The 17,213-nt window shown below is 32.4% G+C and overlaps 1 protein-coding gene across 3 annotated transcripts; it reads left to right on the top strand.

Annotated features, from left to right (window-relative positions):
* Positions 1-247: 247 nt before the first annotated feature.
* On the top strand, positions 248-16,731 carry LOC118200570 (uncharacterized). Of its 3 annotated transcripts, XR_015038810.1 has the most exons (4): positions 248-606; positions 700-758; positions 14,066-14,285; positions 16,606-16,731. XR_015038810.1 is itself a non-coding variant. In XM_085808729.1 (2 exons), the coding sequence occupies exon 1, from the start codon at positions 9,249-9,251 to the stop codon at positions 9,747-9,749; it is 501 nt and encodes a 166-aa protein (XP_085664855.1). In that variant the 5' UTR covers positions 8,269-9,248; the 3' UTR covers positions 9,750-14,285; positions 16,606-16,731. The 3 variants fall into 3 exon arrangements, 1 of the variants encoding a protein (XP_085664855.1); XR_004760111.2 differs by lacking the exons at positions 14,066-14,285; positions 16,606-16,731 and adding an exon at positions 1,119-1,359; XM_085808729.1 differs by lacking the exons at positions 248-606; positions 700-758 and having other exon boundaries at positions 8,269-14,285.
* The last annotated feature ends 482 nt before the right edge of the window (positions 16,732-17,213 follow it).

Genomic DNA, 17,213 nt, shown 5'->3' with positions numbered 1-17,213 from the left:
TTACATGCTAAATACCTTGATACGAAGCATTTTAACACCGTCAATATTTGTTTTTTCCCCAGTAACACATCTATTCACCATTACCAAACACACTCACTACACACACTTGCCCCTCTTTCTATATACCTTTCCTTCGCACCTATGCTTGATTTTTCGCCCATCGGTGCAGAAAGACTTAGCGGGTGTAAAACAAGACATCTGTCTACTTTGTCTGTCTGTCTGTCTCCCTCTCTTTGAATTGGGACGCCATTTTGGGAAAAAGCGGACGACTCCATCTTGGAAAAACGGCATTAGATATGTTTTGGCTTGCTGTATTTAAGTCGGGGTGGAATCCAGTCAGCTAGGCATGTTCTTTTCCTCGGTGAAATATTGTCATTTCGTTGAAAGTGACCTGGTAATATTTCAGGATAAACCCTCGTACGTTGGGCTGGAATTCGTTGTTGACAGGTTATCTTCACGAGAAAAAAGGGGAGGAAAATGGGAGGAGTTACGAAATTCTCTGGGTTGCATGAAGATCTACTAATAACTTTCTCGCCAAGTAATTTGGCGTCATCGGCTCATTCTCATTTCTGGAACTGTGGATGAAGAGTGGTCTGTTTTTGATCCGTAAGTATGGTAAAATTCTACTATAAATTTTTAATACCTTGTTTTCCAAATTTGCACATTTTGCTTGATTAATTTGAAGTTGTTTGTTTTTAGATGTGCGCAATGGCAAATTTCAGGTTATTCCTCAAATAACCAAAGTTTCTATTTCTCTGGTTAGTGTTTGCTTTATATCTTATATTTATTATTAAATATTAAAAGTAATTTTTGCATGCGTATATTTTTTCATGCTCATTTTCTGTTTTATGTGCTGGTAGATTTCTGGCCGATTACCGTGTTTTTAGATAAATGCGCCATTTTCATTTAGGTCGTGTAGAGATTACTGTTTCCATTTTTTTTTTAAGTAACCACGAAAATTCTAACACATGTAAAAGCTTTACTAGTAAACTTTTGATTGAGGATATTTCAAGTAAATGTGCCATTTTTACTGAATTTGTGTAGAAGTTGCTCTTCGTTATGCCTTTTTTGAGCCAATATGTTAATTAGTTGTATTCTTTTAATGTGTTGTTTTGCAGATTAATGCAGTTTATTTGACAGATGTGTAATGCTGTTTGTTGAAAAATGCATTAGAACCAATGATGGTAAGATCTTGGCCTAGGAAATTGGTAAAATATTACCTGCTCTTAATTACTGAATCATATTGTAGGATAAAATCTGCTGTTTATGTATGAAAATTTGTACTTTATCTCTGATTATGTGGCCCAGAATTTCATTATTAATGATCGATTCATTAAAATTACTATTTTTAATTGTCTACTTTGTTTTGTGTTGCTGCTGCTCATTCTGCATTTTTTTTTTTTTTTTTGAGTAGATATAAAAATTAATTCTTGTTTTTTATTTTTTTTCCCTCAATGTCTCTTTTTATTGTGCTGGTAAATTTTTGAGAAAGTTTTTAGTAAATGCACCCTTTTTACTTAGTTTGCGTAAAAATTGTTCTTCTTTATGCCTCTTTTGAATAAATATGTCAATTCTTGTTTGTATTATTTAATATCTTGTTTTGCATATTAACACAGTTTATTTGACAGATTGAGATGCGATTTGTTGAGAATATTCATTAAAACTAATGCGGGTAAGATCTTGGCCTAACAGATTGGTAAAAGATTTTCTGATCTTAATTACTGAATTTTTTATTATATTGTAGGTTAAAATTCTGCTACGTGTAAAAATTTTTATTTTATCTGATTATGTGCCAAATTTAATGATCCAGGAAAAATGCCATTTCTGTGTGTAGCTAGTTCGTTGTTGCTGTTCGTCATGCAGTTCTGTATAGGTTTGAAAATTTATTCTTACATGTGTATTTTTCTCATCCATTTTTGCTGTGCACTTTTCCTGTGAATATTATTTTTATTTAGTCTATATAGAATTTGCTCTTTCTACCTTTTTTGAATAAGTATGATAATTAGTTCTTGTTTGTGTTATTTTAATGCCCAACAATTCACTTTCGAATGTTTGTTAATTATAGAAGCTAATTTTACTTTTTGCTTGCAGTTTTTAACTCTGTACCTTTTATCCAGACATAAGTAACATCTGCCTTTTCATTTCTAAACTTAAAATATCGCAGACGGGAAAAGATTTCAATTCAAAAGGTAGTGGCTTTTCTAATTGCAAGAATTTCTCTTCAGAATTATAATTAACATAGGCTGTGCATTCTCTGCTAAGTATTTCATTTCTCGAAAAGTCTGGTAGACCTTTTAAATCGCAATTTTAATCTTTAATTTTTTGGATATAATTAAGAACGAATTCATTTGGAAGAAATTTAAAAAATAAAGCCATTAAAATATTTCTGTATAAATCAGTATGGTACTTTTCTGTTTCGCCAGCGCAAATCTCGCCAAGTGCACTTTATTGGCGACAACACATAATACATATAAAAATTGTCAAAAAATGTTGGTTCTAAGATTTTTTTTATTTTAAAGGCATAAACATTTTAATATCGTTTAAAGTTTTGTAAAAAGACAATAAATTTTTTAAAAAACATTAAGAATTTACTATGCTTTCATGGTACAACATCCTGATTCGCAGGTTCGTATCACGTGAACCCAAGTGATCTCATTTCACGTAATTCTTTGCTCAAACTACGCTACAAAAATCTAATTCTCTCAATGATTCAGTAATTATCTACAATAATTTCAAGTTACATTTTAATATGGAATACAAGTTTAAATGCAAGTATTATTTCAGTTCGTACGAAGCTTGCTTAAGAATTATGTAAAACCCAGTACTTTACTTCGCTAGTGCATTCTCATTAGAATTGATGAATTTAACTTTTCTATATTTTCGCCTTCGCTGAGCTGTGTGATTGCATCCTAATTGACTTAAATACCGCGAATGGCATTAGGGCATAAAATTGAACTTTCTGCTAAAAATTCTATGTAATTGTATGCCAGTATTGAAAGAAACAGTGGCGTAGCTAGGGTGGGGCAAGAGGGGACATCTGTCCCCGGGCGCAGCATCCAGGGGGCACCAAATTAATGCTACGAAATTTTTTAATGAATGTTTTGCATTCTTGACACATAGAAAAGGGCGTAAATTCTTCAGTTGTCCCCGGGCGCTGGAATCCTAGCTACGCCACTGGAAAGAAACAATCAATCTGATAAAAAAAAATGGCTGCGATATGTGTTGAAGATGAGCGTAAAAAGTTACCAGCGGAGATATTCCGTTTGGCATCTGTTGTACCATTTTTGGCGAAGCATCTTTACTTTCTCCCAAAAGTCTTGCTATTTTTCAGATTTCAAATTTGACTTCTGATTCTTGTTTTGCAGGTTAACATGCTTTATTTGATTGCATAGAAGTTAACTTTTCGTAAAAAGGCCTTAATTATAGTATCATTATTGGTAAATTCAAGGCTTAAACAGATTGGTGAAATGTTTGACCTTAACTACTGAATTCTGCTAATTATATGGGATATGTCCATAATTTAAATTTTTTCCTAGTAAATCGATCAATTGGAACAAAATGTGAAATGAATTTATTAAAGAATATGTCATTTGCTGTATTCATAAATTTCCAGCCATGTGTATCATTTAATAATTATTTGTTTTTAGTATAAAAAAAAGTAGTAGCAGATGGTCCTACCAATTTGAATAAATATGGAATTTAGTTTTTAATAGTTTTATTTATTTCATGTAATTTATTATATTAAAGTGTAAAGGCTATGCTCGTAGATTTTCTAGTAAAGGCAAGTTTCCAATAAATAGCAGTTTTTATTTGAGTATGGTGGTTGAGCTATTTATCCAGCATTTTTTTAGTATGAAGACTAATCATACTAAAAAAATTTGAGCATTTCTTTCAAGTAAAAATCAGTGTGTTGTAGCTGTGCCAGTATCATTCTGCATAATGACAAAAGTTCATTAAATATGTTAGTGACGTTTAAGTGTTGGTTTTGATTATCATGCAATACTGAAACTAAATTCAGAATTTCATTATTGACAAAAAAAATTTTTTTTTTTATAATTCTGGGTGTGAATGTCTGAGCATGTGTGTAAATTTTAAGTCATTCTGGATTTTCTTTCATTTGATTAATTCGTTAAACTTGCTGTTATTTATAAAAAATTTTCCTATTGAACTTTACCTTTCGTTTTAGTGGCACAGGTGATAATAGATTTTTAACCCCCCCCCCAAATGAAAATTTCCAAGTGTGGCTATAGCGAGTATGCTCAAGTTCATAAAATAACTTAGTTTTTCTTTATCATCACCTTTCTGTTCGAGAAGCTTTTCAGCAGCATACAGTGACCATCCCTTTTCTATTATAAGAATGCAGTCAAAAGTCTTTAATCTGGACGTCCATAATCCGAAATGATCTGGACCTCAAAGCTACAAACTTTCTGCGCATGCGCGTTTAATGTATAACGAACGGTATAAGCTAAGCTAAAATTATCTAATTATCTATTTCAGTTAATGTTGCAGATTGCATTGTTCCTTAATCTTCTATATTAATCCGGCTTATTATTTTTTGTGGACTGTTAGAGCAATTTTATAAAAGTAAGCTTGAACTTTAGATTATGTCAAAAAGAATTTCTGATTCCGGAGCTGCCGAAGAATCTACAAAGTGAAAGCATGTTTTGATGTCCATCAAACAAAAAGTGGAATTGCTGCAAAAAAATGTATAAATGCCTTTGTTTCTCTAACCATTCCAAAATCTGTTTATCAATTTTACATCTCTCTGCGGGGGGGGGACATCACGTCGCGCAATGAACTGGAAGTTGATCTGTCAGCACTATCCTTATATTCAGGGCCGATGTTTTTATTTTATTTGGCTTATAATTCCTTACTAAATGTAGTATTTCATCTCAATGTACTCAGTTTTTGATTATGATTTAATCAAATTTCTCGTCATTATATTACGAATACACATCAAATAGTTTTCTGATTGCAATTTTCTAATTTCGATTATGCGTAATGTATTCTTTACGCATGCGCTTTGAAAGAAATGTTTAATAAAGTAAACAAATAAATAATTTTTTATTGTATATTTTAATACCCTTTAGATCATAATTGCTCTTTTTTTCATAAATTAAGTTTTCATATTTTTAATTTTATGTTTTCTTCATGCCATCTTACCAGATTTAAATTGATGATCTGTAGTACGGAATCGCCGAAGTCCCGACGAGTCCGGATTAAAGACTTTTGAGTGTAGTAATTTTAGAAATTTATCTGAATGTCTCCTGTGGACTTTCATTTAATAGATAACTAAAGCCAGTATGGAAATTAGGACATTTTGATATTGAAGAACAATTCATTGCTGTCTACTCTCCTTTTTTTAATTTTTAGTCTTAACAAAGGAAAATGTTTCTCAGAAATAAATGGAATGTATTTAATTAATTAAACTTAAATTAGGCAAATTCCATTCCCTCAATCTCTAATGATTTTCAGAATTTTTAAATTCTTTTTCGTTTGGTCAGAGTTGTCTTAATCTGTAGTCATTTCTAAATTTTTATATGAAGATTTAAAAAATGGAATTAGCCAAATAATATAAGAATTAAATGTTAATATATTTTACAACAGAATTGAATTTTAAATAGTTCAAAAATCTAGTCCATGTAAATTTGAACTGAATTTTAATTTGATTTTTCTATTAAATCATTACATTTATTTAGGCGCCTAGAATGTGAACATGGTAAATAAAATGGCAAGTACCCATTCCTCAGTATATTTTGGTGGGGGAAAACTTCTGAAATTTATGTCCAGTTTGTAGTACTATTATTCAGTTAACTTCATATTTGTTTAGGAATTTCACAGGGTGGGTGATCTTCTGTGCAAGATACTGAGAAAATTTTGATATTCTTTATGCTAAGAATAATTTCAAGAATTAATACATTTCAGTTTTTTTTTTATATGATAGACTGATTATTCAAAGTAATATACACCAAGGTCACCTTGGATGATCAAGAGCTTGTATCATACATGCATATTAACTGTTATAGGATAGCTATGGACTTTGGTCCTTCAAATTGTTTTATTAATATATATACAGTATTTAAAGAACTACAAAAGGGTGGAATGTAGTAAATAAAATATTTTTGCTTCTGATAGAAGTGTACAACTGACTGAAAAATGTAACAGCCATCATTAAAATTCAACATCATTTGAAAGATCTTTCTTAAGTATAGTACATACTTTTAAAAAATGAAACTGTATATATGAATTTTTGAAATAATGTAACATATTAAAAGAAGATAAATTATGTATTGAAATGAATTATGCATTCAGTATTCCAATAAATTTTCCATTTTATACATTCTTAAATCAATATAAGAATTATCAGTATTTTTAAAATCATTAGTGTATGTGTTTTAGGAAAACTTTGGTTTAAATTCAGGCTTAGATACTAAGAGTTCTGTTTTATGAAGCATAAGTATCTAATATTTGTTTTGCAATTAAGTTGAACTCAAATCATTAAATGTGAATGACATAATAGAAAAAAAATCAGAGTTATTTTAATGACTGTAATGATGATATGTTATCTCTTATCACAGGAAAATACTTGGTATTTTATTTCAAGAAAAAAAAAAAAAAAAAAACCAGCTAAGATGTTCTGTGGAGCAGGGTTTTTAAATTTTTAAATCCTGTTCCTAGAGCAGACTTGCTAGTTCTTGGTTGTAGGTAAAGTTCAAATGGTATTTTAAGAACCTGAGGTTTAAAAAAAGGGGGAAATAAATAAAGGTTTATTTTTTATAGAAAAATTCATTTATATTTCAGTAGTAGTTATATTTTGTGGCTATTCATTGAAAGAAATGTAAGCTTTTTTTTCTAAATTTTGATACGGATTAGATCATAATTGCTCTTTATTCCATAAATTACGGTTTCATATTTTTAATTGTATATTTTCTGCATGCCATCATACCAGATTTAAACTGATGATCTATAATCCGGAGTCGCCAAAGTCCCGACGAGTCCGGATTACGGACTTTATACTGTATAACAGACTTATAAAGGGCCCCATATCTCAAATAGCTTAGGACCTTATTAAATCTAAATTTGGTTCTGCATACTGTTAAGCACGAAGTTGGAAGCAAAATGGTTTGTATATTTCTCGCTGCTTCTGGAATGGGAAATTTACCTTTGTAGGTTTTTTTTTATTTTAAACAGCTTTCCTGTTTTTTTGTTTTTGTTTTTGTTTTTTGTTTCCCACCTACAACTCCCTACCAAAATGAATTTTCAAAATCCCGTTTTATATAAACGAGGTGGAACCAGTATTTAATAAGAAGTCTCGGGGGAAAATAATGACCACGTCAATTTTTTTTCTTCTACGGAAGTTACTTCCGTGGAAGAGCTTAGTAATGCATGTCTTCCTTTCTGGCCATGTCATTGCTTTAAGCTAAATCTTACTACGTTCAGCCGTATTGTTATGTCGCTGTTAATATTTGCCAGTGAGGTTTAATTAAGGGCCAACTTTGTTAGTTATTTCTGTACAGCTTTTTCTAGTTTTTAGTTAGTTAGCATTAGTTTCTTATTTTCTATCTTAAGTTAAAGCCCAAGTGGAGACTTCATGTAAGCCCAAGATTGGCCAACTATAAATGGTCTCAAGTTAAATAAAAGGATATTTAAACCCTACTTTTGACTTGTCGCTTTAGACTTTTAGAAGTCAATGAATAGTCGCTACACAATTCTCAAGTATTCTAGATACCAAAGGCAGCCAATTTTATTAGAATCTTGTATCATTTATAGTGGAAAATTATATAGATCAGTATATAACTATTATGAAAATTTGAAAGCATCTGCAAGAAAATTGGAATGCAAAATACATTCATGTTTTATCAGGATAATGATTCTAAACATGCAGCCCTAAATGTTCACATGTGGTTTTCATACAACTGTCCGGAAGTTATCACAACTTCTTCCTTCATTTAGTCTTCAGACTTAAATCAAATTGAACATGTATGAATGGAACAACAGTTACTCAAAAAATATAGATAAATGCATGTGAAAAGTGTAACTTTAGCTAAAAGATATCTAACCATTATGAGTATTGAATGTCCCGTTATTTTATTAATTTTTTTTTTTTTTTTTTTTTTTTTTTTTTTTTTTGACTCTTTCTTCAAAGTATTCGAATACTTATATGAGTTCATTTTGAAAACATTTTGAATATCTTTTTTTAACCAAAAACGATTAGACTATTTTTTTTTTCAAAATAATGAACAATAGTACATGTGAAAGAAAAGTCATTCTACTGATTATTATTAACTGATATTTGGAAATAAAATCAAAGAATGCAAGTGTTACAAAATTAATTTCATAGGTTTTTATAATTTCATGAGTTAAAACTGATATTTAAATTTAAAAATACAAAAACATGAATATTTGTCTTATTCAAAACATGTTTGTAAGTGCAAGTATATATCTTTAAATGGCTGGCAGTTACATAAGGCATAAGAACTTTTAAAGACATACGATATGTTAGACTTCATATCTTAAAATAATTTACATTAATGTCATAGTAGAAAAACAATTTGACTGCACTATATGTGATTTCTTTATGGTAATTAAAGAAAATTACACCACATGTGCTCTTTCCCACCTTTCCACCTTATTTTGCAAATAAATTGAGCAGAACGTAATTTTTTTTTTTGCCATATGATACCTTCGGCTCTATCTAGTAATGCTGAAGTGGCACTTGTAGTAGTTCATTCAGGAGAAGGAAAATCTCGTAGAAGATTGAAGGGGGAAAATTGATCGCAATCAGGCATACTGGTGGTCCTGGTACGTACGATGAGACAACAGTTCAGTGATTTTTAACACAAGTTGATATTTATGTTATAATGTAACCTGCTTGTAAACAAGATTTTTCTGGAGCACAAAATAAATATAACAGTACAGAAGGGCTATTAAGTCCCAGAAGTATGTTTTTCATTCAATCTTAGCCATTTGGTTAGGTGAACGGATCAACAGATTATCATGGAGAGAGAGGAGGGCTTTCAGAAGGACCGAGGAATGGTGTTTAAATCATACTATAGAATTACGTCCATCTAATCTTATGCTTATTATGCAAAAACTAGAGGAAGAATATTACTCCCTTAGAGATGTTCCCAATCAGTCCGAGGAATAATTAGCTTATCTTAATGATCTCAAAAATCAAATCGCAGCACTAAGCCAGTACGTTATTAAACTCAAACTGAGGATGAACCCACTAATTACTCCCAGCTACTATGGAAACTAATAAATCTACCGAATCTACTAACGCTAAAATTAAGCGTAAGAAAAACATAACGGATAAAGAAGGTTTTACACCACCTCGCATAACACATAAACGCACTCTTTCAAACGCAGAGGTTAATGAGCCAGCACAGAAAAACAAATTCCAGGAATTAAATCTCGAAGACAATATCGATTCTACTAACGAGCAGGGTGATTTTATCCACCCTCCCACTGTCCTAGCCGACTTTGCAGGCGACTGGGACAAATTAAAAGATGCTATTGAAGAAAAGTTACAAATCAAAAAATTCTGCGGAAATTTATCCGGTGGAACTCTTACCATCAGAGTTTACGACTCTGAACATTACAGAATGCTCACTGATTTTTTAGATAAACTTGAACTTCCCTACCATACTTTTAAAATGAACATTGAGAAACTGCCAAAGACTGCTGATATTGAACGTATCAAATCTGAAATAAAAGAAATGGAAATACCCATTCAAAAAAACCGTTAAATCACTCATGTTATTGAGAGGAAAATTATCCATTTACCTGTATACTTAGCTGAATGCACCCGCAATAAAGAAGGTAAAGCTATATATGACATAAAGAAATTAAGAGGACTCGACGTGTTCGTGGAAATCTTACAAATCTCGCCCTGGCCCCATGCAATGCCATAAGTGCCAGCGGTACGGGCGTACACGGGATCGCCGCAAATACAAAGCATGCTGTTTAAAATGTGAAAACCTCACGAGACCTATACTTGCTCCCAAACAAAAAATGATAAAGATAAACCTCCAGTCTGTGCCCTCTGTGGAGCAGATCACATTTCTTCTTTTAAAGGTTGCCCTGAGCACCCATTTAATATACAGAAACAGATTGAAGAAATTAAAGCCAAAATAGAAGCGACGAAGAATCAATTCCATTACGACAAAAACGAATTCCAGGCGCTCAATCCGAAGGAGATCCTTAAACGTAGTCCTGCCTGGCAACAATCATCCAGAGATGAAAACCAACCGAAAGGATCAAAAACTAGCCAATTAGGATTTTATAAGAGGTTAAAGTTACAAATTACAGATTTCTTCTAAAAATTTAAAAATGCTAAAGGAATATTTGAAAAATTAGAGGTCGGCATGGCCGTTTTTGATTATCTGTCAAATATTGATTATGAATTTTAAGCCGATTCATAATATTCCTAATCTTATTTTAGCTACCAAAAGCTTTATAAAAATTAATTTCTTCAATGCTAACGGTATCCGTAAGCAACAACCTCAGCTCATCTCTTACCTCCAAAAATAACTTTTACAGGTCCTTAGGGAATGGATAAACATGTAGTGGTAAAGGCCTTTGGGTTGAACACCACTTAACGAATGATGATCTCCGATCTCCGACCTCCAAAAACATGACACTGATGTCATGTTAGTCAATGAAACACATCTTCGAGCTTGTGACAGATTCAGAATTCATGGCTATCAGAGAGGATAGACCCCACAACAGAGGAGGCGAAAATGCTATCATAATTAAAAGCCATAATAAAGCCTCTAAATTATCAAAAAACGTAAAGCCAAGGCTTTGATAATATCTCAAATGAAGGGTTACAGGCACTGCCTAACAGATGTATAGTACTTATCACCAATATTTTCAACGCATGCATTTGTCACTGCTATTTTCCCTCTCAGTGGAAGCATTCAATAATTATTAACATCTTGAAACCTGGAAAAGACCTTAAATATGCCAAAAATTATAGACCCATCAGCCTGGTACCGGCTCTCTGCAAAGTTTTTGAACGTGTCATCAGTACAAGACTTACCAAATTGGCATTGATAGGAACCAATTTGGTTTCCTAAAGGGACACTGTACTACTCATCAGATACTCCACCCGGTAGAATTTAGAAAAAAGAATGGTGTAGCAGCATGCTTTCTCGATTTTGAGAAGGCATTTGACCGAGTCTGGCATGCTTGGCTTACTCCACAAATTGTCAAATTTCCTTCTGCCTAATAGCTTCATTAAACTTACCTACTCTTATCTCTACTGTCGCACGTTTTAAGTAAAGATGTGGAGAAATTCTCTCATCAAGAAAGAGATTTTCCGAGGCGTCCCTCAAGGGTCTGTTTTAGGACCGAAATATTTTAATATTTTTATGAATGACATGCCTGTACCACTACACTCAAGTATTTATAAATATGCGGACAATACAGTTATCTTAACCAGCTCTAGAAATCCACAAAATGGTCTTGACAAACTCCAAATGCAAGCTAATCTAATCAACAAATACTGTGAAATTTGGAAAATTAAACTTAACGCAGATAAATGTTGGGTTGTTTTATATCGCAGATACAGAAAAAATTTTCCAGTTAATTCCAATATTAAAATAGATAATTCACCTGTTCCAGTAGCAAGCTCATATAAATACCTAAGAGTGTACGTCGACAAAGCTTTAAATTTCAAGGACCATATCCAGTATACCATCAATAAAGCTAATGCAGCATTTATGTCTCTTTATTCCCTGCTTGGAAGGAAATCTAAATTAAATCTGAATACTAAGAGAAATCTTTATATCACTCTCATCAGACCAATTCTACTCTATGCAGTTCCTGCAGGGGCAATTGCCGGATAAACTGAATGCTAAAAAAAAAAAAAAAAAAAAAAAAAAAGTCTTATCTAATAAGATTCTTCGTAGCATAACAAATGCCCCTTGGTTTGTGCGGAACGCGCAAATCCATAAGAATTTAAATATTCTCCCGATTATGATCAAATACTAACTACAGCACAAAACTTCTTTGAAAAACTGAAAAACTCACAATACCTAGCCATTAAAGAACCCACAGATAAAAGACCGCGAACTATACATCATAATGCATTATGGTGGTAGTGTACAGTGTATATCTTTTATTTCTACTTATTTTACGTATCTTATTACTCTTTATTAATCAAGATCAGTTTACGTTATGCACAAAGCTTATGGACTTTGATTGCAACTTATATTTCTTACTTATTATTTTCATTTAACCAAGAATTTATTTAGTACTGTGTAGTGTTTTAAAGCAAAGACTTTGCTTTCAGAGAAAATTTTAGTTTTCGGTCTTATGACTCCTTCACTCGCTATTGGCCACCTAGCATCACGTGGTGTTTACTGTGCAACTTTAAAGAAATTAATTTTCTAACATGATTATTTAATTTTACTGTACCCAAATTGTGTTTCTGAAGAATAAGGACATTATTAAATCTTCAAATTCACCTTTTTTTTGGAACTCTACAGACTAACCTCTGGTTGAGGCGATACCCCCATTTTAATGGATAATAAAGAGCGAAATAATGATATATTTCATTTGGGACTCGCATGCCATGGCAGCGGTATTATAAATATAACAAACTTGCTAATACTTCACGGACATAATTGATGTTTTCTAAAATCAAAGTTTTTTAGGGTACTTAAAAAGAATCTTTATTTAACACGTGGGTGTGTAATCTTTATTTACCACAGTGCCACAGCAAAATCTGGTAAAATAGTCTGTCGGATCATTTTTTTTAATTCTAGTGGTTTCGTGTCTCCTTTATCCTAAAAATCAGTTCAGTACTTAATCTGAATATATTTTTATGAATATTTAATAAAAAGATAAACAGATAACAGGTTTTAAACCATAAATTTATTACATTTCAGTTCATTGTAAATTAACACTAGAGTTCTATGTCTCAATAGGAAAAATTGGTAAAATTAGACAAATACTGTATTACAATACAAATAATAAAACATAATACATAACTAAAAATAAATAACTTAGTGAAAGTGTAAACATCTTAAAAAATATCGCTAGTCTTGTATTCTTTCAATAAACAACACAATCCCATTTAATTATAACTTCGTTGTTTTACTTCATAAATAATGATTACTTATTGCAGCAAAATCTATATTAAAATCAGATAATAATCTATGAAAAAAAGCTTCCAGAAGCCGAAACCAAGAATACGAACAACTTTCTGAATGTAGAAATAATTTTAACCATATAAATTGATCCATTTGTGAAGCACCGATGACTCACACAGCTTTAAACAATACAAAATTTGAGTCACGCTCGATGAGCATGGCTCCGAAAAGTAAGGCCGCTATGAATCATCGATGATGTACATGGCAGTCAATGTGTTAAAGTGCATGTAAAAACTCAATTACTAAAATAAAATAATTTTATAGCTAATCGTGCATAGTTTAATATCTGTACAGCTTAAAAAGAACTGTGTAAACTGTTTCATTTGACTTATGAATAATTTAGTGGGCAGTTTTTTTATTACGCACATCGGTGCTACATAAACTGCCATAAAAAATCAGCTAGAATAAGCTAATGTTTGGTCTTCATGACAGCTGGACGTGCTAGTCATGAGAACAGGCAAAGGCCAAATGCGATAATTCTTTATATCATGACCTGCATTCTCAAATATAATTTTTTAAAACTGTTTTCGATAATTCGAATAATGTTATATACCAAGTTCGCAATGCCAAAAATGAAAAAAGTGGCAAGCATATTAAAAAAATGTGTTTAAATTATAGCGATTTAAAAATCTAGTTAACTGATAAATGTACGAATTATTTAAAATTTATAAAAAGTATTGTCAGCCTGTTATTGAACAGTTACATTATTTATTATATTTGTGAGACGAAAATGCATAGTTTCTAGAGATTCTTAGATTCAATAACGGTAACTGTTAAAAGTTAGCTTTAAAAAAAAATGTGGATATTGTCTTTAAATATGATTAAAAAAATGGCATAACATTTGCATCATATTCAAATATCCCACGAAATAATTTTAAAAAAGTTTCCCTTTATTTAATTAACAGGGCATAACATGAAATCATTCACAAATATTCAAACGTGATGAAATCGTTCATCACCTTATTTGTGACGGAATAAAACAAAATGCAGTAAACTCTCTAGTTGCGTCCATCTCTGAAAAGAACAAAATATGTCTAAGACTAATATCGGTACTGAAAATCACTTTCGCACGAGATCGAAATCATATGGAACCTTGAGAAGTAGAGAGGATCACCTCAAAAACAGGTAAGGTCCTGAATACTGTTAATTTTTAAAAAAGTTGAAATAACTTAATTTTTTAGAACTATCCTGAAACTGAAAGCGAAACTAACGATATATTATTTCAGTTAGGTGTTGCGTTGTTTAGAATAAAGACATAAATATAGGGGAACTTCATTAATGTTTCTTAAACTTTTTATTTACACAGGAGTTCATCTGTCAAATTTATTGTAAATCACTTAAAATCGCTGAATATGAATTATTTTAAAATTACGCTTTGAATATACATTTATAACAGAGAAAGGAATGTGACATTCCAAGTCATTTTATGTCTCATGATTATCAATAAAGCTCTAAATAAACATCGGTAAAATAAATTAACATCTCTTTAAGATCTAATATGAGGTACGGTCTTTTCTACAGCCAGACAGGTCGTGTATCATGACGGCATACTAGACAGGACGCAGATGAAGAGCCCCTATGGCAGTCGATCTCATTCCTGCAACAAGACAGTTTTCAACTCCAGGATAGTTCTTGGAGGGGGGAAAATTGCCCTCTTAAGAGCGTCCCAGACATGCTTTATAGGGATATATTATTTCAGTTAGGTGTTGCGTTGTTTAGCCAGGTGGCAAATATCCTCACTTTCCAGGTTACTGTTGACCAGCTGAGCCCTATGTAGACGAGCTTTGTCATCCATTAACAGGAACACCGGACCAATTGCGCTCCTGAAACATACGATCTAAGATTGCCTCTCTATACCTCATAGAAATCAGAAAGCCTTTGTCAAACACATGAAGGGGGTGTGGGGCCGTTCAGCATAATACCTACCCAACTATTACACCTCCACCACCGTAATGATCCTTTCCCGTGATGAGGGGAGGGATGGTATCGTGTTCCAGGCTCTTTCCAGATGCAGACACAATAAGAATCAATGGCCAGGCATATCTCGGCTCGTGTAAAAAGCACGCACTGAAGTCTGTGTATTGAAGTGAGCGGAAGGCAAATAGCAGGTCTTTTGGCATACAGCCCTATCTCATGAAGCCTTCAGACAACTGTAAACCGTGAAACTCGGATTTCAGCGGCAGCATATAGCTCAGGTGAGAGTTGTGAATCTGTAGCAGTTCTGTGTCGCACCGCTGAAAGAGGCAAATAGTGAGCTTCAATCGTCGTTGTGGATTTTGGTCGGCTTTGGACCTTGGTTGTGGATCTTGGTCGAACTTTTCAAAGTCCTGAAACTGTTTCCATAAATTGCTGACGACACTGGGTGTCACATTGAGCTCTTTAACTACCTGCGCTTCTGATTGATCTGGCGACAATCTACCGTTAATCGCCGAGCGTGGCTTTGAAACAGACATGCAACTAACTGGCTTTTACCCGAATCTGGGCGAACTCTTCTAGGCCATTGGCTTTATACATACACACCGTAATCGGCAGAACTCTATAGCAAATTACTGTGGCTACCATTGCATTTAACTCTTTGATTCCATCGCAGAAGTGGACGCTAGTACGAACTGGTGATAAAAAATTTTCCAACATGTAGATAGGTGATTTACTGTAAAGTGGTGCCAACTAGTGGTTATAGAACACATGAAATGGAGGGATGAAAAAATCCTCGAAGTCTCTGATATACACAGCAAAGGGGCAATGAAATAAGAATACAAAAGAAGTGTAACATAATTTAGATATTAAAAAAGGAGATTTCAAATATACACAAATATATACAGGTGCAATCACAATGCAGAATAATATCCAGTATTGTAATGAATTGTTGAAAACCCCTCGTGCGCTGACATTCTTTTCATGATCATAGCTCCGCAGATACGCACATGTACGATTACGTATTCGACTCTGAATATTTGCATAATTCTTTGGCGGCATAATTAGTACCTTAGATTCAAAACCTTTCTTAAAAATAAACATAATTTGTAAATTCTCTTAATTTTGCCCACGAGTGACTTAATGAAAAGTTCATTGAATTAAATTCAGTAATTTTTTTAAATTCCCTGTGCTATAGTCATTAAGTTTGTCAATTAAAGATGCAAAAATATCATTTCAAACAATTAATAGTAATCAAAGTGTGACATAATTCATGAAATTTTTCATTAAATCAGGATATTGTCAAGTCGAGCTTATTTTTACTTAATCATATTTTAGGAAAATGCTGAAACTTTAGTGTATGTTTCCAAACTGCCCAGGTCTTTTATGCATGCAAATAAAAATATTGTTTTTCTTTTTTTTATTTTAATATAAGATAAATTTTCCCGATTTCATACACTTCAGATCAAATTAATAAAATAAATTGTTAATTCAAAGTCTGGAGCTTAATGAAATGACAATTCTCTTTCAGTATTGTCAGTGTATGGTGTCTAAAACACAGGACTAGTCACCTGGTGAAGTACAGGTGACATAATTTTTAGAATTCAGAAAGTTACTTGAAGTTTGGCAAAATCTTGAAGATATATAGATTATATTGGGAAGCCAGCCAGAACATTCTCTTCCTTTTTTAAACCTCTTGCTACTGAACAAGGACCAAAATTCTTATGCATATATGACATGTTCTTGTATTGCCTTCTTTATAGAACTTAATAAATTTTAAAACAAATTGCAGTTATATTCCTTTGAAGAATTTTATCTCTTAATTATTATAAAAATTAAATAAAGATATAAAAAAGGATGCTCATTATTTTTGAAGTTTTAATGTGAAAGATAAAATAAATATTACACTACACTGAATTATAACTTCTGAAAACTGGCAATTACAGTCAAAAGTCGTTAATTCGGACACCCATAATCCGGACCTCAAAACTAAAAACTTTCTGCGCATGCGTCGCGTTTACGCATGCGCATAGGCGTTTACGCGTGCGCGTAAGACCTTTACGGCTGCGAATATACATGTGCGCATGCGCATAATACGTTTACGCATGCGCGTTTAATGTATAAAGGACGGTAGAAGCT

This window comes from Stegodyphus dumicola, chromosome X1, assembly GCF_044657685.1.
Source record: "Stegodyphus dumicola isolate Sdum_Otavi_A_Nest chromosome X1, ASM4465768v1".
Taxonomy (NCBI): Eukaryota; Metazoa; Arthropoda; class Arachnida; order Araneae; family Eresidae; genus Stegodyphus; species Stegodyphus dumicola.
This window is presented reverse-complemented; position numbering and strand designations above follow the sequence as displayed.